The sequence below is a fragment of the Amyelois transitella genome, chromosome 23 (genome assembly GCF_032362555.1).
Source record: "Amyelois transitella isolate CPQ chromosome 23, ilAmyTran1.1, whole genome shotgun sequence".
Taxonomy (NCBI): Eukaryota; Metazoa; Arthropoda; class Insecta; order Lepidoptera; family Pyralidae; genus Amyelois; species Amyelois transitella.
Genome location: NC_083526.1, coordinates 2552425 through 2577309, shown reverse-complemented (window position 1 = coordinate 2577309; position 24885 = coordinate 2552425). Strand labels below are relative to the sequence as shown.

Genomic DNA, 24885 nt, shown 5'->3' with positions numbered 1-24885 from the left:
CATTTTTAAAATTACTTTTTCTGAAATCCCTGAAATGGATTTTTTTTTTTATTATTTTACCTTCATTTTAAAGAAGAAATCTAATAATACTTTGAAAATAGAATGTTATATCAATATTAGTCATTTGACAAAGTAATAATAACTCGAACTATGCCTCAGGAATATTAATCGATAAATAAACGGTACGATAATTTCGCAAAATTGTACACAGACTTTTGTAGTAAACGCATGTTAGCGTTTAAAATACCTATTAATAATAACAACTTGTCTGGTCTACTTATTTAGATAACATAAATCTCGCATTTTATTGGCCTTATCTTGTAAGTCTTAGTTAACTTATGAAGTATAGGGTGGGGTATTATTGGGATCCGGTTTAGTTTTATTTATTGCTCTCATAACAAAATCAAAATAAGTTAACTTAGCTAATTGAACTAATCTATGATCATAAAAATTGGGAGATATTTTTAACTGCTTGTAATGAAAAATGTTTTCATACAAATATTGAAAATGTATACAGAATTTTGCAATACGATGCTTTTTATGAGGGAACTGATTGAGCATTCATTGTTTACTTTTATGCCTTATTTTCTCATTACTGTTATCAATAATTTATTCGTAATTAATACTGGGTACAGTCTAGACCGTTTTAAAATAAGTAACTTGATAATATACACTCATATTTACATTTGAATAATTGTCGACGGTTGTAGTTTGTTTTTATAATAAACATTTACACAATCAACTAAAGTTAGCCTTTTTCTTTTTGTGTCAACAGTTAATCTGATAGTAAAATATTTAATAGGTACCTGTAACTCGCTATTAAAATGATTATTTTCATATTTAACATGCGCATATCTCTTTTATATATATTCTTTTCATATATATTCATATTTGCTGTTACAACTGTTAGCTTCAATACTCTACTAGACTTTACAGGCTGTGAAAAGTTATGCCATAGTTTTATTCTACGCTTAATGATTCTTTACATGACATCAAGTAAGTATCTCTTCTCTCCTTTGGGTTGCAGAGCCAACATTCTCGAAAACACAGGGCAGCTTCGTTTACGTTAAAATTCTACATTTCACGAGATCGCTTCGTTGCATTAATTGCATTTCGCAAACGGTGCACCGCTTTCAACAGATTGTAACTCCCACGCACATCCTGCCACCTGGATAGTACTCCTGTCGATTTTAACTTATGCTATTATATTACTTAACACTTGTAGGTAAGTCACTTTTACCTACGCTATGATTTGGGTTTAGATTCTTTTTGAGGTCGGCCGGAATTAGCTATCAGGCACAATTGATGGCCACTTACACATGCGATAAAAAAATAAACAATAATAAAGTTACTTTTACCCAGTGCTACTATGATCATGGTAAGGTTCAGTCAGAAGGTCGGAAAGGAGTTGCTAACTGACTCCAGTGCTGGCCAGTTAAGTACATGATAAAAAAAGAAAAACCGAACACTAACCATTTTTTTCCCTAGATAAGGCCTTCCCTTGATTGACAGCATGTAAAGAGTTAAGAAACTCCTCCTTTTTGGAAGTCGATTAAATAAATAACGCGTCTGTCGCGGAGGGGTAGGCAGAGACAACATCCTTCCGCTACGCATTCGCTACTATTGACAGCAGCTGGCACACTTTGTTTTTTCTTCTTTACCAGACAGACGTGCAATCTATCTTTATTTTTATTTTTTGCATTAAACTATCATCATTGTGACTAATTAACTAAAAGTAGCACGCTTCGATTTCACGCCTCCAATACTGCATCCAATCACATTTCTCAGCGGACGTCAGTGATAAGGTTTCGACGATTGCGATTGGATGACTCATGCAAATTTCAATATGTATTTGTGTGTAGCCTACGTTCGACTTCTATTCCATCCAATAGATAGCTTCAATTTTTCTAACCATAGACCATTTCTTTATTACTGAAACCAAGCTATATAACGTCTTTTTATTGAAAATGGCATTTTTAAAAATAAAGTTTGGTTAATAACAAAAGTAATTTATTCTGGCTTTAATAGACTTATAAAGATAAATATAGTCACGTCTATAGACTGCATGTTTTCGGCACTTTAGTGCCGAAACCACACGGCACTTTATATAGAACGGTGTATCAAGATGATTACCTTTATTTCACTAAGTAACCAAAGAATTGAATTATACCTAGATACTACACGTACCTATAACCTCCACCAACTGCCATCACGTTGCAAAAAAAATACATATACGAGTATAATATCTTATAACCTTTGCTTCCATAATTAAAGCTAGATCTTTAGCCAACTTTTTGAAATGTAGGTTAATGTATTTTAGCCCAAGGCATATAGGCTCTCTTGATCTCGTGACCTTCGTTCGTTTACCTGCTCAGTGCCGAGAAACCTGGACAAAAAAACGGTACAAGATTGATAGACTTAGTTTCAAGTTTGACCTTTATAGAGAATGTGTGACTTGGTTATTTAATAACATGGCAACCGAAGCTAAGTGTTGGTTCACCACATAATTATCCTTCTTAAGAACATTCAAAGTATTGACCACTGTTTTTTTTTACATCTTTATTTTTATATTATTTTTACATTTTTGATTGATACATCATTTTCCAAGTGACTTATTACTTTATGAACTACTAAAACATTCGACCTTTTTTCAGGATTACTAGATAAAATACAAGATAAATAGACAAAAGTTCTTTTTTTATTTTGTTATTATGTTTATTTCTTTATTTTTTATAAATTTTACATACAAAAAAGGTTGTCCTGTCGGTGCACAAAATGCTTTAAACCCTTATTTCCAAACGTTGCATCCGAATTTGTTATTAACTTATGGGTTATATATATATGAAGAAGAAGCCCGTAGATATTTCACCGCGCTCTTAACTATTGCTAAGAGGCTGATAACATAATCGGTCGTTAGCATTCTCAATGATAACCGTGGTGAGCCCTTCTCTCCACCTCAAAACATCGTCACCATGGACACCACTGGGTCATGCATACTCCAAAAACTAGTTACAGAAACGCTCTAGTGTCGGAGTCAGCATCATGATAAAGTAAGTCTGAAAGTGCAGTGCCCTCTTTCTCATCATGCTGTGTTCCCAGTTGCACCCTCGGGACCTGGGGTCGGCAAAAAGTTCTTTATCGATTACATACTGTAAGACGCTCTGCAACGCCACGGAGGTCTCGAAATTACAAAGACCATTGATTCAATGAATCCTTTTAAATCAGGTCCGTATGTGTAAGTGACGCGATAACCTTTGATAACAGTGAATCACTGCATCTCTTATTTATTATTTCAGTATTGCACCATTAGTCATAATAGAAGCATTCATTTCTTATACACTTTAACTCATTTTGCTTTATCCAGTACGTTTTTCTTGTTTCTTATGTACTATCTGAAACATGCACGATTGCGAACGTATTTGTATTTTTGATCGATTTAATCTCAATTTCATAAATAAATCATACAGCTAACCTTGCGACTGTTGGCTCGGTCAACCCCGTAAAGAAATGATGTGTGTGTGTGTGTAAGATCGATGAATACATATGAATAAATGAATACATGTGCACTTAAAACGATATAAAAATTTCATTAACTTATCAAATTAATTCAGCATCAAGAATTGCCGATATCCTAAAATCATAAAAAACAGGAAGTAGGTGCCATCATGTCTCATTGCGATTCGGAGAACGTTAGAAGAAATCGCGGGAAAAATGATTCACCCATTCAGTGATCAGCTCTGAGATGACTCATCAAAACACCTTCGCAATGTCATGGCGCCACAGGTGCTAATCATAGTATTTACCTATTGATGTTATGAGGATGTCTTGTGTGTACAATATGATGAATAAATACGCCGGCCAATAAGGTGAGGATGTCATGAGCCACGAAAAAGAAAAAGACTATTTTGTGATTCAAAATAAAGGATTAAATCTATATTGTATAGATTTAAGGCGTGCGATTTAGCTATATTTGCTTGCATTATTATTTTTACTTTCAGTAATGGTAATAATATGCACTTGTCAGACTCGCATCTATTTTATCTGTAAGAGATCAAAGGTCGGTTCTGATTGGCAATTTCGAAAAGCTCTGCAAGACCTTGTTCACTCAAGTTTCTTTTCTTTTTTGTATTCATACCTGATTAATCTGGCCTTCATTCTTTACTTTCTATTGGGTCGATCGAGGTTTAGCCTCGGCTTGAGACAGGGTGTTGCTTCGAGTAAAAGAATCCTGACATAAGGAAGATCGTGGTCTCGGCCAGCCTAGTGAGATGAGGAAATACCGACAGTAACAAGCCAGGATCCAGCCATCGAGGGACTGACTCTACAACTTTTCGACTTGGTACTTTTTCATATGTGATCAACCACGCGAATCACATATGCTTGTTTATTTCTCAAAACGATACTGGCACACAGATTGTTCTTTGTACACCACAGTGTATAGTCATCGTGGGAAGGTCTGTCCTAGCGGTACATTGACCAATACAAGGTATAGAATGACAATTACCCACAGAGAAAGAGTATAAATACCGTTAACTTTATACATGATTTTGTCAGTGCCCCTGATTTATTTGCCTCAGTGAAGATCATAAATTTTATTTTCGGATATTTTGAACGCGTTATCGAATAATAAACTAAAAATGCGTACAAAATATAAAAAAAAAATTGTTTGGAAGTTTCACTCAAAAAATTGTTTGTGTTATATTAGTTTTTTACTCAGCTGCAAAGGAATAACAAACAAAATTGTTAGTGGAACTGTCCAAAACATAAAGAATACACAAGTGAAGATTTAAAAAACTGATCCTGCCAGTAAAAGCACAGACAGACAGACAAACGACACCCTAATGATATTCTCACAATGGCAGGAAGTTCACAGGGCGTGCGTCATCGTCCGTAAAAAATTAAAAAAAAAAGACCAACACGCGTTTTATATTTATTTTCTACCTCGAACCTTCTGCTTTGGGACTGTGAACAAAAAAAGAACATGTCGCCGGAATAAGATGATATCCGTTCTCGGATATGATATGAAGGCGTTTTAACTGTTCAAATGAAATCCTGTAGTGCATTGGGAGAGTTCAAGATGCGCTGTATTATATAATAATATTTGTATTTGGTGATAACAGATTTATTGGTAGTTTGTTATAATTGGAGGTACTTATAGTTCAACCTACGCAATGAATTCGGGATTATAAGAGACTAATTATACCAATTATTACTCTTAAAAACAGGGCTCTGTCAAACAACAAATAAAAGTATTTCTTTTTTTTACTACGCTTTTATTAGCTTGGGTTGTATGTATGTATGTATGTATGTATGTATGTAACGGAATCTTTGAGCTTAATTTTCACTGATTTCTAAACATCTGATCAACTTGGAACTTTGCACACGTATCAAGGACCGATGACAATGCAATATTTTGATAAGAGTTTCTCATTATCCTTATTAAAATTGCCAGGATTAATAAATTCATTTTTAGATCCTTCGTATGAGAGTAAGAGAGACAGAGATAGCACCAGTGCCAGTAATCTCCATACAAGAAACCAAGAAGTTCTGACGTATAATGAGTCAAAAAGAGATGTAATATATTTCCATATAATGTTACTATTAACCTGAGGCTTCTTTATTTCATCGCATTGCTCCATTTAGAATTACCATTAGAAACAATAGTAGAATTAGTAGAATATTTTAAAACAATAAAAAATATATAAGTAATAAAACAAAAGTAATAAATGAAAATTGAACAACTAAATTTACAATAATACAAGAATAAAGTTACTACCTACAGAACTTTGCGATATTTAATACGTATTTAACATATTAATGCAATTCTTGAATTAACATTAGGTATCTTTTGCCTATTTATAATAGCAACACTGTAATACTCGTTTGGAAAATGAGTGACAGTTTATGTCAAATAAGTTTTGCAGTAAGTTTTGATTGAATTCGATTCGAACACCTGTAAACTTTCTTTCTGTTGTTTTTTTACCGGTGCCTGTGTATTTACCTATTTGCACTTTGTTTTGTGCTGATAACTTGTCGTTATTTTGAGTTTGGAATCTTCCGTTGAGTCGAGCTTTGTTCTTCCGGATATTCGTGTGATTTTATCATCTGAGATTGGACTCTGACTGTGTTTACTGTGTTGTGCAGATATTTTGAGATAGGACTCCTGTAAAAAGTACCTTATTATTTGAGATAGGAGTCCCAAGTTTGTGTTTGTTTTTGTGAAAGACAGATTTTACAACAAAAGTGCCACGATGTCTTCAGATAAACTTTGTTGTGTTCCTGGTTGTAAAGGCAGTGGAGGTATGTTTGAAATATTTTTGTTCCTGTATCAATCTGCCTCTTAATCTTGTGGTTTGATTCCTGGCAAGGCCACAATCGAAAATTATTACGTTTGCTGGATAGTCAAAAATATTATTAACAGTGATTTATCACTATAAAATTCTTTTCAACTGGGTTTAACAATCATCATACATACATACATACATATAATCACGTCTATATCCCTTGCGGGGTAGACAGAGCCAACAGTCTTGTAAAGACTGATAGGCCACGTTCGGCTATTTGGCTTTAAGATAGAATTGAGATTCAAATAGTGACAGGTTGCAAGCCCATCGCCTTAAAAAGAATCATGATGATCAGAATATTATGAGATTTAATCCAATCAGGCCACATATAACTTTAAGAAAGTTAGTTGTGAAAAAGCCTCCGGCGATGGGCGCATGGTTGCGAAAGTCTTTTCTAGTAAGATAGTTATACCAGAAGTGTTAACTTCCAAAAAATAATTGTATAAAAAAACTAAAAAACTACCTGTTTTATTGCAAATCGAACTAAAAAATAGAAAATAAATTATAGTTTAAAAAAAAACTAAAAAACTACGCTTTTATTGCTAATCAAACTAAAAAATAGAAAATAAAAATTAATGACAAAGGAATTCAGTAGTAGCAAGTCGAACAATCAATTATAGTCAGTTGTAGTAGTAATTACCTCGGATTAAAATTATAACAAAATTAAATTTATAAACAAAACAATTTAAATCAGAGTAAAAAGCGTGGGGTGCATTTTACTTAATTTTCATAACTCTCTTGTCATAAATATATGCTAATAGAATGATTTTAATATTTACTACATCAGGCACCCCATCAATACTCACAACCGGCAAATAATTATTTTCACCCTTCTAAATGAAGTCAATGACCCTGCTAAAATGACCCATAGCCATCACGGTTCAATGCCAACAACTCTTATTAGGCCTGAATACGGTTCTGTATTCATCGAAATAGCTGCACGTTGTTTTAGTCAAGGTTGGCTGGGTGAAGCCAGGACAATGGAGCTCCGGTCTCGTCATATGGGGCAGTAGCTTTAGCCACGCATCTGTTATTTCTGTTATGTAAATGACGAATGACGCATTATTGTCATGTGCACTACGGAATTGGATTATAGCATGGCGACCTCGAAATGCAGGCTGGTCAGGGCCGGATTTGGCCTGTCACTGCACTTTGATAACGTTGATAATGTCATGTGTGTCACTGAATGTAGATAATTTCCTGGTACATGTCTCTAAAGAAATAGTACACGTAAGGATTCCTCTTGGAAGTATTTTTTCCATAAACTTAAAAAAACTTGACTTGGTTGAAGATGCTATTAGCATGCTATGAACTTAATATTCATCTACTCTATGTTGTTCTTATACGGATTATTAGTTTATATTTATAATTATGTAACGAAATTAAAACAAAGTAAATTAAGAAAACAATTCCCTATGTCAGTAAGTACATAAAATTTTGATCAATAAAACTTTGATTATTTGTATGAAATTGTAACTTGATTCTTTATAAAAGCTCGTGAGCTTATATGAATGTGAAAATCGACTAAAATTTGCAATTACAGCCACTAATTTAAGTATTATGTTTACCAAGTTATTAAAGTACTTATACAATCTTCTTATATCCTTTCAATCAATGGCTTCAAGTAAAATATTACCAAGAATTATGATGTGTCCACCGTCAAGTCCGATGCCGCTATAGCTTTAAAAGTATTCAATGAACAAAAGAACATAGAAGCATCTAAGAGCCAACTATTTTTTCAGTAAAAACGTGTCCAACCAACCGGCGTCTCCACTCCATAAACAAACAAACGAATGTCAAGATCCTAGACACGGGTTTTTCTCCCTGATTTATTGCACAATTCATACATTTTCACTACTAATTATATGTAAGTACGATCGCGGAATGCTTCGGAGATGGACTTGTGAAAAACCTGGTTCTTTATGGCAGTTGATAAATATTTATATACAGACAGTGAATGTTTTTTGTTATTGGACGTTTTAACTTAGAATTGGAATCTCAGTAATGTACATTTTAAAATATATATTTTTTTTATCTGTACTTATATCAGAAAGAGGTTAAGTTTGTTACTTTAATTATTTGTTTATAAGTCCTCATATTTGGAAATACTAAACCTCTAATTAAAAGTTATTTTACCGCTAAAAAGGTACATTATCTGCGGGTGTTGTGTTATAGGCAATATCACGGGCCGCTTGTCATTTTATATATGTACGAGTACATAAAATTCTCGCGTCACAATGTTCGTTCTCTCATGAAATTTTGTAAGCATATTGAGTAGGTCTTAGAATCGGCCAACATCTATCAACAACATTTCTTCTTTTGTTTTCTATTTCTAGAACAGTAAGGCGTTTCAATCTTTTGTTGTTCTTGTGGTGTCCATCACGTTCTCAATTTAACCTGTTTATTTTAAAGCAGATTAAATCATAATTGTTTTGTTTGTCTTACTACACTTGGATTGGTGTATTGACTGTAGTAGTTCTGGCGTTTATCGCGAACAGACAGACACCGTTGAGTTTTATTTATCTTTAAAAATTACTCATAATTAACGAAATAAACTTACCTATTGTATTTTCTTTTCTTGCTCCTCTACTGGGCTTATTTTTTTTCGGTACAACTGTCTCATCGATAAACTTTAGTTTCCATTTATCAGATTAAGGCTTTGTATAACATTTCGCCATCACTTATCTGAAGTCTCGTGTAAAACAAACAGGATAATGGTATCCTGTTATAAATAAGTTTTATCAATGCGCTTCTCAAGTTATCAACGGCTTATAATAGTTGTTTGTTCTAGTTACACTTCGCTAAGTTGCTTCGTTAAGTAGACATGTCTTACACTTAGTTACGGGTCAAGTGAAGCGGTTACTAAGTTGTTGAAATTTATCAAATTACTTGTTATTTTTTTAACTCGATTTCTATGAAGTTGTTTATTTGTGAAAGAGTGTTAACAAGGGTCGTCTTTGATTAACAACCAAGGATATTCCAAAACGAGTTCTTCAATTATTAATTGTCTTTTTACACTCATTATCAAAAAACAACATAATTACAGTGAAAAAAGATTCTTACAAGGCCGTGCCAAGCGGAAATTCTTAGTCTCTTAATACTAAAGGTATTAGGCCTCAAATATAGGACATTTTTTAATCCAACATACACGAATACCTACCACATGTGTTGATTAGTCATACCACTTAAAACACAGACACCAGATAGACTATAAATAAAGACCAAATTGGCCAAACCAAATATGCCACAGAAATTAAGAAGTGTGCCACGCGGGAGACACTGCGCGCAGTTTTAGGCACTTCATCTCATTCATAATGTAATTGTAGACGGATACTGGTAGCTTGTATGGAGATTAAAAAAAATGTGTGTAAAAAAACAAAGGACCCGTTGGAAGTTGATAGGATCAAAAATAAAAACGAGACTTATATTAATGCTTTCCGCGTCATATACATATATATATGAGAAATTGAGAATAATATTCTTTGTGATATGCGAAATTACATTCATATCCAAGAATATTATAGTTTTTGTGCCATATGACATAACAAGTTAATCCTTTTGTAGGTCAGCCTCCATCCTCCAGTCCAAGTTCTGAATTGCAATGATTATTCAAAAAACAATTATTTCATTCATTCTGTCACACGCGTAAGCCTGTTCCAGGAAATTCATCTCCAACAAAAACGCAATAAAAATTTTTGAAGTCTTGTCTGAAGACTGAAAGCCTACAAATGTCTATAGAAATTTACTCTATATTGTTCTTACCATCCAAACCAACGATTGTCCGTATTGTATTCATAATTTACAAATCTTTACACGTAGGCAGTAAAACCATAATTCTACGTATACATACATACATACATACATAAAATCACGCCTCATTCCCGGAGGGGTAGGCAGAGACTACCTCTTTCCACTTGCCACGATCTCTGCATACTTCTTTCGCTTCGTCCACATTCATAACTCTCTTCATACAAGCTCGGCGGTTTCGGGTACTTTTGACCTGACCCTTTACCAGGACGTCCTTAATTTGATCAAGATACGTTCGTCTAGGTCTTCCCACTCCGACCTTTCCCTCCACACTCTCCTTGTATATCTGCTTAGTCAACCTGCTTTCATTCATCCTCTCCACATGACCGAACCATCTTAACATACCCTTTTCTATTCCTGTAACTACATCTTCTTTCACATCACAACATTCCCTTATCACGCTGTTCCTTATCCTGTCACTCAATTTCACACCCATCATACTCCTTAACGCTCTCATTTCCACTGCATTTATTCTGCTTTCATGCTTCTTTTGCCATACCCAACTTTCACTCCCATACATTAATGTCGGGACCAACACGCCCCTGTGCACAGCCAGTCGAGCCTTTTTGGATAGTTTCTGACTGCTCATAAAGGCATGCAAAGCTCCATTCACCATGTTCCCCGCGTTCACTCTCCTTTCAATATCACTATCATACTTGCCATCTGATGTAAACTTTGATCCTAGATATACAAACTCTTTCACTTGCTCCACTTTTTCTCCTCCAATCAAAATATTACATGCTGTCATTTCTTTCTCCATTTCAAAAACCAGTGTTTTAGTTTTACTTACGTTCACTTTCATTCCTTTCTCTTTTAAAGCTTCATGCATACAGTTTACCATCTCCTGTAACTCCTCCGCTGATGACGCCAGTATAACCTGATCGTCGGCATAGAGCAGACATTTGACGAGTAACTCATTCATCCTTAATCCACTTTTAGACTCTTTCAAATCTGTCAAACAGCTATCCATAAATAGGTTGAACAGCCACGGTGACGCAACACATCCTTGCCTAACGCCTTTCTCAATCTTAAACCACTCAGTGTGCGCTCCGTTTATCCTGACACAAGCACTCGAATCCTCATATAAGGATTTCAGTGCTCGTATTAAGAGACTGCTCACCCCATGCATAGAAAGTGCTGACCACAATTCATTCCTCTCAACTCTGTCATAGGCCTTTTCCAGATCTACGAATGTGCAATAGACTTTTTGACTCTTGGCCAAAAACTTTTCGGCTATGCACCGCAAGGAAAAGACCTGATCAGTACATCCCATTCCCTTTCGAAATCCCGCTTGAGCATCCCATATTTTGTCATCAGTTTCATTCCTGACTCTATTAATCAATACCTTAGCATACAATTTGCCGACGACGCTAAGCAGGCTTATACCACGATAATTTTTGCAGTCCAGCTGTGACCCTTTTCCTTTGTAAAGTGGCACGATAACAGCTTTACACCAATCTTTTGGTACTCGGCCGCTTTTCCAACACAAATTGAAAAGGCAGTACAACTGACTAGCTACTACGCCTTTTCCTGCTTTAAGCATCTCGACCGACACTCTATCACACCCAGCAGCCTTTCCCGCTTTCATACTCTTAAGTGCTTCCACAATTTCGAACATTTCAATTTCGCCTTCCATCTCATTCTCTTTTTCTTCGCTATAGCAGAAATCTTTCTTATTTCCTTCCTTTTTTTCAAATAAACTTTCAAAATAGTCCTTCCATATCTTTAGTACACATTCTTCTCCTTTCACAACGCTACCATCCTGGCATCTGATCCTAGTCAGCTCTCTGGTTATAGTATTTCCTCGGGCTGACCTTACGGATTTCCAGAATACTTTCAGATTTGACTGAAAGTCTTCTGATAGCCTTTTATCAAAATCCTCTTTATACTCTTCTTTCTTTCTAATCACAGCTTTCTTAACCAAATCTTTCATTTTCTTATATTCCTTACGTGCTTCATTCACATCTTCATCTATAACCTCTTGCATTCTTAAGTTAGCTTTTGCTGCTAACAAATCCAGCCATGCTTTCTTCTTTAATCGCACAAGTTCTTGCACATCTTTACTCATCCACGCATTTTTGTGATTTTTTCCTTTCCTTCTTCTACTTACACCACACACTTCAACAGCTACTTTCACAATTCTTTCTTTAAATTCCTTCCATCCATCTTCAATATCGCTCATTTCCTCTAAATCTTCAAATTCATCCTTCAGTCTATTAATATACTTCTTACCTACATCCATATCTTGCAAATTTTCTACTTTTACTCTTTCCAAAGCGCTGGTTTGCTCCCTTACCCTGTGCCGCCAGCGATTGAAGATACCCCTTATCCGGGATATCACCAGTAAATGGTCCGAGTCAATGCCAGCACCGCGATATGCACGGGTATCCAGCACTTTGTTCTTCAATCTTTCATCTACAATCACAAAGTCTATCATACTTTTTAAAATACCTTCCACTCTTGTGTAGGTGTGGATCTCTTTATGTTGAAACATTGAGTTCGACACAAAAAGATCCCACTCTAGACAAATTTCTAATACACTTCTTCCATTATCATTCACCTTTTCGTCACCAAACGCACCAAGCACCTTTTCATATCCATCACGCTTTACACCCACCCATCCATTAAAATCACCTAACATAATAATCTTCTCATTTGGCTTGGTAACTTTCAATACTTCTCTTACACTATTCCAGAACTCCTCGTTTTCGCTTTTTGCTGATGTTGTACCCCTCGAACCCACATCCCAAGGTGCATAAACACCTAGAACGAAGATCCGAGTGATTCCAACTTTCAGCCTAATCCATAGAAGACGAGGGCTGACACACTCATACTCATTCACGCACTCAGCCATTCGTGCAGAAAGAATTAGACCGACCCCTTGACAGCCTCGGCTGGTACTGGAAATTCCAGACCAATACGCCGTGTAAGGGCCGTGCTGCGTCGCGTCGCATCCTTTCCGCTTCGTTTCATTCACGCACAACACATCCAAACGTCTTTCATCCATCATCTGGCATACTTCCTCAATCTTATCCTTCATTCCTCCTCTTACATTCATCGTCGCAAAGCGGCTTTCAGCAGACCGCATACCGCTCCCGCCGGGAACGAGACGTGATGGGGTGCGGACACCATCGCCGCCATTTATATGCTTTTTAAGGTTCATAATGCGATTCCCACGAGACGCTAGGGAAAAATTTTGTCCGCCCCAGCAGAGCCCCGCATGCCAGGGTAAGGCTAGCCATTACCTGGGGGTCGCCCAACCCCATGGCGGAAGTGGCACGCTCGAGACTAGGCTCGCCCCTAGCCATGCATCCATCGGCGCGGCAGACCTTAGATTGGCAGGGATTTACATTAAAGAGGAATCCCAAGTCTATCCCTTAGTCGGCTCTTACGACATCCGTGGGAAAGAGATGGAGTGGTCCTATTCTTTTGTAATGGTGCCGGGAACCACACGGCTTTGCCGGGAACCACACGGCTTTAACACACGGCACGTAATTCTACGTATGATTGATATAAACGGAGATTTCAGTATAACCAACAGATGTTGCTCGTGTGTTTGTTTGTAAAGCTGTAAACGAGACAGGTCGTTGATCCTAGGTAATGTTTGTGTTAGGGCTGTCAATCAACTATAAACATTGTTTAATGCTGTAATTTTATATTACCTAAATAAACAAAATTTATTATAATATGATAGTGAACCTAGCTTTTTGTTATTATCGTATCTTACTACGAAAATCTTTGCAATTGGAAATTCCAGAATATTTCCACAAAGGTTTAAAAAAAATTACGGATGCGGAAGCTTTATAGGGATGCTACTATCAATCTTCTTAATTTTGTTCAAACAGAATTGACGCTTATGTTTTTAAATCATATGTTTAAACTCGGATATCCCTAAACTGATAACTATAGACAAATAAGAACTACATACAAATCTTTCAAAAAAAAGAACATACTTATGTTCGAATATTTGACCGTTTTAATCATCTTATTTAGACTTTTAAGAGCGGCGAACTAGCTTCAAATCTCCTTAGAAGTTTTGCATTTGCAAACCCTTTAACTATAAAAACTATACTATACCCCCAGCTTTACATGTCCCATGTACCTTACCTTTCCCGATTACGGAAACCTTACTCAGTTAATACTACCTAAGCGGATTAAACGCGCTTTGCTAACCGCATTTATTTTTACATTGAATTTTATTATACATATTGAATTATTCATTCAATCCATAATCGGTACTTGTATAATTACTACATTTTAATAATGAGATTATGTTAAATGGTGTGAATCGTTTGTCATGTTTTGTTTTTAAATAATTCCTTTTTTTATTTGAAAATGTCGAGTTATCCGTCCACATTGTAGATTTTGGCCAAGATTTTAATAGTTTTCTTAATTGCCTCCCTTGTAATAACTACCTTTTGATTTTTGCAACATTTTCTTTTGCTACTCTGTCTATTTTCATACTCGTATGAGCTATTAAACACGTCATAAATTCAGTTCATGCTTTATCCAGTCTTGGGAATTGTAACAAAGTAAACAATGACCGTTCCTAGGTACAACTTGCAAGTAGGTACCTTTTATTCGTATTTCAGAAGATTTAACCCAGAAAATGTTCTTAGATGTTACATACGATCTAAGGTAATGGTTGACGAAGATTCGTTCTTATTGTGTTGATCCAACCATTCACAGCGCCCCATTTATGTGCGAACTAGAGGCCGCCCGCGACTTCGTCGCCATGGAAACCCAATCAATCCCTCGGGGACTCCAAAAGTAGCCTATATGTTATTCTGGGTCTTCAGCTACCTACATACCAAATTTCATCGTAATCGGTTCAGTAGCTTTTGCGTGAAAGAGCAACAAACATCCATACTGACATCCTGACATACTCACAAACTTTTAAGTTTTATAGCGGAACTATTGATTATTCATTTTCTTTTTTAATTTCATAAAAAATCTTTATGATAATGACTATTTACACGAACTTATTTTCCCGTTAGACAAGCCGTTGTGCATAATTTTATGCAACGAACAAAGAGATTGTATTGCAACAATACGCAAATAAAATATTCCGCTAATGAATCATTTTATCTCTTGGCACGTTTCCTGTTCTCTCAGAATGTTTTCTGATTATTTTTATTGTATGCAGGCACTTTTTATTTACTACTACTAGCTTTTAGCCGCAACTTCGCCCGCGCGAGAACTTATTTTTCTTGATTCTTTCATCTTAAAGTCTATATTACATACATACGTACGTATAATCACATCTATATTCCTTGCGGCGTAGACAGAGCCAACAGTCTCGCAACCAGTGATAGGCCACGTTCAGCCTACAAGAAGAATCCCTAGTTCATTAGCCTATCCCTTAATCGTCTTTTACAACATCCATGGGAGAGAGATTGAGTGGTATTCTTTAGTGCCGGTAACCACACGACAATCTATAAACTTATTTTATTTTTATATTGCATTATTTATTAAATCTCATTTAGGGATAAACCTCATTTTATGTTGTGTTTTATATTTTTATGATAAAAAGCATTATGACTTACAAGAAATATAAGTATCATATAAATATTATTTTCTTTATTTTCAGGAAGTCCAGCCAGAGACTTCAGCCGGCATAGACTCGTGCAACCAGTGGTACTCCATGGCAGGACCAAAAGGGAGATATCTACGACAAGAGACGAGGTGACTATCCTTTTCCACTTGTTAAAAACACCATACCTATATACATAAAATCACGCAAGTTTGTCGGAGAGTATAGGTATGCATCTTACCTCTTGTCATAATCCATGCATATACTTCTTTCGCTTCACCCATTTTCATGACTCACCGTGCTATATCGTCTGTTTAAGGTACTCTTTACATGAATACATACATGTGATCACGTCTGTATCCCTTGCGGGGTATAACTTAAATTTGGGTCGGGATTTGTTTTTAACTTTAAATCTTTTTTTTTCCATTTTACATGACCAAACCAGATGGTACTAAGATGCTAAGATTAGCATTTACCTTTTCCTATTCCTGTCACTATATCTCCTTTAGGGGGAAGTCCCGTAACGCCGGACGGCAGCTAGCGCCGGACACTCGTACTATTCAAGCGAGTACAAATCAGTTCGATTCAAAATACAAGTGAAAGGGGTGCTGGGGCACACAGGTACAAGATCACGCGCCGTGCTTCGCCAGCGACGCACACGGCCGCGGCAGGAGTAACCATTTGCTGTTTTAGGCTCGAAATCACGGCGTCACCTAAATATCAATGTAAGTAATTCTAGTATATTTATGCATTGACATTTGAGTGGTATTCAAAGATAAAATCAGTACTCGATTGTTATCCGTAAAATGGTAGAATATTATTACATCTTTTAAACAATTTTAGTAGGTACCATCTAATAAACGAAAATGTGTGTCCCTTAGCACCGGACACTAAGTCGTCCCTTAGTGCCGGACAGTAAACATATTGATATTTCTTGTAAGAAATTACGTATTTTATTCTAATTATTTAATTTTGTTTTAGAGTATAAAAGAAAGAAGATAGTTAAAATGGAAGAGAAGAAAAAGAAAGGATCCTGGGATCCACAGAGCTTACAAACTGCTATTGATAAGGTTATGTCAAAAGAACTGAGTGTAAGACAAGCTGCAATGCGATACAATATTCCTAAAAGCACTATACATTAAATAAAGGCCCTAAATCGAGAAGAAGTAACAATGAAACCAAAGTTAGGTAGATTCACTAACACCTTCTTAGCAGAGTACGAAGAAGTCTTGGTGGACCACATTAAAGATTTATCGAATAGATGCATGCCGCTCATGAAAAAGAAGTTTCTAAAATTAGCGTACGACTTAGCTGAAGTCATGAGGATTCCTCATCGATTTAATAAAGAAAAAGGCAGTGCTGATAAATAAAAAATAAAAGTCGCAATAAAAAATTACGACTTCATGAAAAGGCATTCTGACATTTCGTTGAGTTGAGAACACCGGAATCGACAAGCATGATGCGCCCCGTAGGATTTTACAAACCACGAGTGGATCTCTTCTACGACAACCTGGAACAGCTGATAAAACAGTACAACATTCACACCCTCAAGAATTTATAACTGTGATGAAACTGGTGTCAGTTGCGTGCACAAATATTCGTCCGGTACTAGGTGCCACTTTTTAAAATTATGTTTTTTGTTACTAAAGTTTGTTTGATAGTATTAATTATTTTTTAGCAGAGGTTGCATTTTTGTTAAATTAATTTGATTTCTAACTTTGTTATCTAATATAAGTCATAATTTTATAAACATTCCTTAAATATTTTATGTTTTATTTTGAAATAACCTTAGGTGTCCGCCACTGGGGGACTTCCCCCTACATCACAACATTCCCATATCACGCTGTTCCTTGCCTTAATATAATTAATAGCAACAATCCCAACTAATATTTTTAATGCGCCGTGTGGTTCCCGGCACCAATACAAAAAGAATAGGACCACTCCATCTCTTTCCCATGGATGTCGTAATAGGCGACTAAGGGATAGGCTTATAAAATTGCGATCCTTTTTTTAGGCGATGGGCTAACAACCTGTCACTATTTGGATCTCAATTCCATCATTAAGCCGAGCAGCTGAACGTGGCCATTCAGTCTTTTCGGGACTATTGGCTCTGTCTACCCCGTAAGGGATATAGACGTGACTATATGTATGTATGTATTTTTAATGCGAAAGTAAGTTTATTTGTTTGTTAGTTGTCTAGTAGATAAAAAACAATAAATAATCGAACAATGCATCCGCGTAATTATTTAATTGTTCCTCTTCAGATACACGTTTGTTTTTCCTGTGCCACTGCCGTTTTAGATAGCTGCCGTGTGTTTACCGTTGCGGACAGGATATCCTTTTGTTGTGCAGATAGTTTTTGCAATAATCCTTATATGAATACGGATTGGCTAGATATGGTAGTCCATAATGTCTGCCCGTCCGGCTTTGGTCGGGCCTTGGAGCTGGCGTCGCGTTTCAGAAATGTTATCGCTCGATTACCTCTGTAGTAAAGATCTTACTTATAAAGCGTTTGGTTTAAGTTCGATTTCGGTTAGATCAAAATGAAAAATGATTGTTTTGTAATCGGCATGGTGCTTGATGTTCTCGCTTTATAAGACGAGGTCGCGTGATGGGTTTTACTCTGGGCAGCCCCATCAAGGTCCGTTCTCTGATCCCTCTCCAATGATTGAGATGGATCGACCAGCAATTATGTCAAACCTTTTTGTTTTATTCCCACATCCGGGCCACTAAAATAAATGCTTTCTTGGTCAAAAACAGAAAAAGCTGTTTTTATTTTTTTTTTGACCACCATTCATCCATACATATTCATATAATCACGTCTATATCCCTTGCGGGGTGGACAGAGCAAACAGTCTTGAAAGACTGACAGGCCACGATTGAGATTCAAATAGTGACAGGTTGCTAGCCTATCGCCTAAAAGACGAATCTCAAGTTTATAAACCTATCCCTTAGTCGCCTTTTACGACGTCCATGGAAAAGAGATAGAGTGGTCATGGTCATATTCTTTTTTTTAACTGGTGCCGGGACCCACACGGCACAATTCGTTGAAAATTTAGTATTGTATACGAAGACTAGACTATGATTTTAATAAATATTCTTTATACCTAACTATTTTTTAATCATCATCATCATTACAGAGTGGTGCACACCATCCAGAATTGGCGGTGACACTGGACGTCGACGGCGAGCGGCACATTCTGGACCTAAGGCTGAATTACGACCTGGTGACCGCTGACCACACCATCAGCTACCAGGAGGGGGGGAAAACGGTGGTGCGACAACCCAACAAAGAGGTAAGGTGTCTAATTTTTTTCAAAGAGTTCGTTATATGAGTTACTTACTCCCAAGGCATTGGATCAAACTGGGTTAATAACACGATTTAACCAAATTCTACATATGTACATACGTATTATCACGTGAATATCCCTTGCGGGGTAGACAGGGCCAACTGTCTTGAAAAGACTGAAAGGCCACGTATAGCTGTATGGCTTTATGATGGAATTAAGATTCAAATAGTGACAGGTTGCTAACATACCGCCTACAAAAAGAATCCTAACTAATCGCCTTTTACGACATCTATGAGAAATTAAAGACTCCTAATCGCCTTTTACGACATCTATGAGGAAGATATGGAGTGGTCCTATTCTTTAGTGCCGGAAACACAAGGCATCCAATTTGGTTTATTAAGACGCATTTAAACTGTGTTAAATCTTTTGCCATAGGTGTACAGTCCCCTCATGAGAAACTTGACCCATTGTTTATACTAACCCAAACCATGGAGTGTCAAATTTCCCTGCAAGTCATTGTACCTAACGACTCGTGACTCGGAAGTTATATTTGGCGTTTAATTTATAAAGAATGCACTTAATTATATGACGTGACTCATAAATGCCGCTTACCTGAATCTTTCTTTCTTCTTTTTCAATAGTTTTAGAACCATGCCTTTTCCTGGGGGGATAGGCAGAGACTACAGCTTGAGTGTTTATAGATATTAACTGATGTCTCATTAACTTCCAGGAAATAGACTTATGCCAATATTGTGGAAGTTTACGGGACAAGCCAGGGTCTTTTGCGGCGCTGTCGACGTGTAACGGACTAAGGGGAATCTTGTTTGATGGCAATCAGATGCGGTACATCGAACCCGCTGAAGGTAATGCACAAAATAATGCATAATACATATAAATATCAAAGTCACGTCTGCTTCACTTGCGGGGTAGACAGAGCCAACAGGATTGAAAAGTCTGAAAGACCACGTTTAGGTGTTATACTTTATGATGGAATTAAGATTCATATAGTGAGAGGTTGCTAGCCTATCGCCTACAAGAGGAATCGCAAGTTTATATAGCCTATCCCTTTGTCGCCTTTTAGGACATTCGTGGGAAAGATATGGAATGGTTTTATTCTTAATTGCCGGAAACCACACGGTAAATAATGCTGATATTTACCATAAATGGTAAAAATAAAAGAAATACTTTTTATATTGGGACATTCCTTTTTGTATCGGGTACATCTGGGTAAACAGTGAGGTCAACTAGGTTAACCGTAGAGTTTGCAAAAGATTGATGAATGAGGATGAAGCAAAAGAAGTATGCAGGGATCGTGACAAGGAGAAATAGGCGTAAGTTTCATTATCAAGTTTGTAAATAACTCTTGTTGGATATATAAAAGTTCAAGGGAACTAATTTATTATAACAATTCTAGTAGCATTATTTAAGACTGACTACTGGCTGGCTTTTTAGCAGTCGCGTCGAAGTGGCAATTAGTGTTCAAAATGGCGAATTTGAGTGCTTATTGATTTCGTCTGTCTGCAATGGGACGTTATGACGTCAAGCTAATTGACTTAGGCTTTAATTACAGCCACGAGTGTTCATCGTACTTTTTACTGGTTTAGGCAGGAAAGTAAATGAGTAAAACTTTGACGTTTATTGAGGTTTTTTTTTCAATTGCTGTATGATCACACTCTTGTTCCCAGTCGCACCCTTAGACGTTGCGCTTCGTGGCCGGATTCATCTGTCCTACATTTTATTTTAAATTTAATTCGAAGGTTTTATTTATTACGATCTATTTTTTACATCAAAGTAATGTTTCCATATTACCCTGTTTTTTTCTCAGATGGCGGCATCCAATCTAACCACTACATATACGACCACACAGATCTCAAAAATGAACACAAACACAAGTGTGGTTACCAGGGAGGGGTTACGAAAAACGCCAGTTATGATCAGCAGCTATTCGATAAATATCACAGGGAAAAAGATGTGGAAAGAAGCAGAGTCAGTCGGGTAAGTGTAGGCATATGATAAGTAACTTAAACCTTAATCCACCATACTTTTACAAATCTGTTTATTTATATAGTGTTTATTGAACAGCCAAGGTGACGAAACACATTCTTATCTTTCACCTAGATTTATATATTTATTTATCCTATATGAATCTACTTGGTAATATGAAACATTGTATCTGTATCTAGCTGATTTATCAATATTTACTTTTATTATATTTCTTCATCAATCGTTTTCCTTTTCAGTACAAAAGAGATACATCGGACGTCCTGGTCCGCGGTCCGTACAACTCGAACAAAATGTCCCGTTACGTCGAACTGGTGTTGGTTTCCGACTACGGCGAGTACGTAGCCAACAGGGAGAGTTTGCACACAGTACACCACCAGTTAAAGGACATAGCTAACATCATCAACGCTGTGAGTATATTCCTAGTAATGCCCCTTTTGTTCGCTTTCATTCCTTTTATGAGTTTTCACTATACAGTTATTACTTCCTGTAATTCTTCGGTTAATGACGCAAATAAAACCTGGTAGTTAGCATTAGACATTTTACGTCTACATCTTTAATCTAATTTCAAACTATTTAATATTGTAAACAACTATCCGTACGTAGGTTTAACAGCCATGGCGACGCACCATGTCTTTCTCTTACACCTTTCTCAATGTCAAACAATTTTGTGTACGCTCCGTTTAGCCTACCTGACTTATACACACAAGGATTCTTATACAAAGATTTCTGCTCATATTAAAGCTCAGCTACTGCCGCTCAAAATTCATTCATATTTTGATCATATCATATTTTTTTCTAGTTCGAGAATATAACAAGTACTAGATCGAAATGATTGCACAATTTTTTTTAAGCTAAAGTATTCTTCTCTTTTTAGGTCTATTCACCCTTAAATATCTTCATATCGCTCGTCGGTGTTGTAGTGTGGACAGAACGAGACGAAATAGTGTTAGAGGAGAACGGAGATACAACGCTCACTAATTTCTTACATTATCGTAGGAAGGTGTTACTAACGGATAAAAGGTTACGGAATGACAACGCACATTTAATCACGTGAGTATTTAACTTTAACTTACATCTCAGAAATTGTATTTTCTCAAGTTGGAATTTCTTTAACCATACTTAAATCGGCCGCTTTCTCGCTACAAGTTTTTCGCTGTGTTTCATAAATTTCTCAATATTTTTTTCTTAGTTTCTCATTAAATTCTACAGGCGTCTAGCTTACTTGTTTCAAACCCCATTTTGCATAACACTTTCGAACCAGTCCTACTTAAATTTTATAACTTTTATTATTACTAATTGCCATTTATATTTCAGCCGCCAAAAGTTCAAAGAGGGCGTCGTGGGGAAAGCTTTGAAAGGGCCTATTTGCACCTACGAGTTTTCCGGCGGTGTCGCCAACAACCATTCGGAGGTCATTGGCCTCGTGGCCACGACTATAGCCCACGAGATGGGCCACAACTTCGGCATGGAGCACGACACTGACGACTGCGAGTGTCCCGACGACAAGTGCATCATGAGCCCCTCCTCTACGTCTGTGATGCCCACGCATTGGTCCAAATGCAGTCTTAGTTCGTTGGTGCTAGCTTTCGCCAGAGGAATGGATTACTGCTTGAGGTGAGGCGCGGACAAGTCTGTAAAATATATATATGACTCACTGAATACCTCATTTCAAAGTAGTTTTGTATAGTACGTTAACATGTAGTCTATGGTTCTGGTTAGGTCATGAGTTATACAGACATACAGTCGCTGATTGTTACTATCCTGAGAGAGCCCATAAACTAGTGTTCATATGTGGACCCTGGGCTCTCTCAAGAAGTGTTAGCTCAGTTATAGACGACGTAGATGAAGAAGAACGCAGATCGTTATAAAGGGTGATTCTAATTTGACCCCCAGGCATTGTTAAAATAGTAAGAATGTACGTAGAACACTCGCTGGATCTAGTTATATCTACTCATATTACGTCATTTCAAAAACATTAAATGGAAATCTCTTTCCGTCCGTCGGGGTGTTGTAAAATGCCTCGACACATGCTGAGAGAACGTCAGATTAGTATTACAATTTAGGCAACTGTTTATTTTTTTACTCTAAGTACTTAAGTGTTAGTGTAAGATATATTTGCTAATAAACTTTCATTCATTCAGTTTCAGTTAGTTCCGCTCGCAAACTTGGCGATACTACATCAACGATACTATATTTTATAATAAATACATATATAGATAAACATCCAAGACCCAGGCAAATTAGAGAAAGCTCGTTTCCCATCATGCCCTGGCCGGTATTCGAACCCGGGACCTCCGGTGTCACAGATAGAGGCCATCATCAATCATTATCATTTCTTCCCAGGAACAAACCCAAACAACTGTTCTCCTCGCCGACTTGCGGCAACGGTTTCGTGGAGCCGGGCGAGCAGTGCGACTGCGGGCTGCCCTTGCCCGGCGCGGCACCCAACCCGTGCCACGCTTGCTGCCAGCCCGACACCTGCATGCTGAGGGTTAACGCTACCTGTGCCGCTGGCACTTGCTGCGATTTACAGGTACATACAAACATATGGTCACGTCTATATCCCTTGCGGGCTAGACAGAGCCAACAATCTTGAAAAGACATACAGGAACATGTTTAACAAAAAAAAAAACCAATTCGTTCTTTTCATATATGGACTTTGACTTGACTTTGAAAAAATTGGATAATGCAATTTACCCTCTAAGCATGAAGAGTCACTAAAGCGTACTTAATACTTGGTAGTGTATTTTATGTATTTATTGAGATAGATAGATAAAAGCTTTAGTCACTACCACAATACATTTGTAGGTTTGTTATTTATTTATTAATTCTTCAAAAACTTACATCTCAATCTCAAAATCTCATTACAGGTTTTACCTAATGCGACAGCGAAGCCTACAACATTTTTTTTTGGACATTGATTACTTCTGTAACATACACATATGCCACTTTTGTTAATTAAAAAAAAAGGTCTTAAATTATTTGCCATGACGTTGATTGCATGGAGTGCAATTACTTAAAAAGTTATTTAGCTAAATTAATGTTTAATTTTTATATAAAGTTGTAGTTTTCTAAATTAATAAACACTCGTGTAAGTCCGAGTCAGAAGTGACTTTCCCCCAAATGGTCTCGATTCGATCAATATTCGCTCGTATAGAGACCTTTCTCCCTCCCAAAGTTCACATTTATACTAGAAATATCGTGCATTAATTCTCTTGGTCCTAAAAATATCATGCATTAATTAATTCTCTTGCTCTCGCTTGTTACAGACATGCCGAGCGAAGTCGGCGGGCACAGTGTGTCGCGCGGCGGAGCGAGAGTGCGACCTCCCGGAGTACTGCACGGGACACTCGGAGTTCTGTCCCGAGGATGTCTTCAAGATGGACACCACTCCTTGTTCCAAAGGAGAGGTCAGTATACAGTGAACGTTAGAAATATGCCTGGTGAGCCAAATAGTTGGGTGTGGCCTATCGGTATTTTGCACTGACTGTTGGCTCTGTCTACCCCGGATATTGACGTGATTGTATCATGTCTTTATCCATTGGTGGGTAGCTGGATTGTAAGGGATATAGAGCGAGAGAGAGCCTTCGTGGTCGAATATCGAATTATATCGAATCAGTATGGTGGCGTGTGGCGTAAAAAGGAACAGGTTTAAATCCTACCTCGGCCATGTACTAATGATTATTTTCGAAGTTATATATATTAGTTTGAATACTGACCGATGCTTTTACGGTGAGGGAAAACATCGTGAGGAAACCTGTACATTCAGGCAACGGGATGTGTAACCATGATCGATCCAATACGGATTAGGTGCCCCTGCAAAGTTTGCTGAGAACAGATGGGAGTCGTTTCGTGTAAATACTTGACTCACTCAATGCAGTATCCATGGTCCAAGGCATACCCCGGG

At 37.0% G+C, this 24885-nt stretch overlaps 1 protein-coding gene across 1 annotated transcript in view; it reads left to right on the top strand.

The window, feature by feature from the left end:
- The window catches only part of LOC106133053 (disintegrin and metalloproteinase domain-containing protein adm-2), a 61695-nt gene that overhangs the window by 24696 nt on the left and 12114 nt on the right, over window positions 1–24885 (top strand). The window contains exons 2-10 of the mRNA XM_060950983.1: window positions 15742–15836; window positions 18825–18980; window positions 19705–19837; window positions 20800–20969; window positions 21215–21385; window positions 21853–22028; window positions 22293–22592; window positions 23322–23511; window positions 24248–24388. Of these exons, the coding sequence (XP_060806966.1) occupies window positions 15742–15836; window positions 18825–18980; window positions 19705–19837; window positions 20800–20969; window positions 21215–21385; window positions 21853–22028; window positions 22293–22592; window positions 23322–23511; window positions 24248–24388 (1532 nt within the window). The remainder of the gene's footprint in view (window positions 1–15741; window positions 15837–18824; window positions 18981–19704; window positions 19838–20799; window positions 20970–21214; window positions 21386–21852; window positions 22029–22292; window positions 22593–23321; window positions 23512–24247; window positions 24389–24885) is intronic.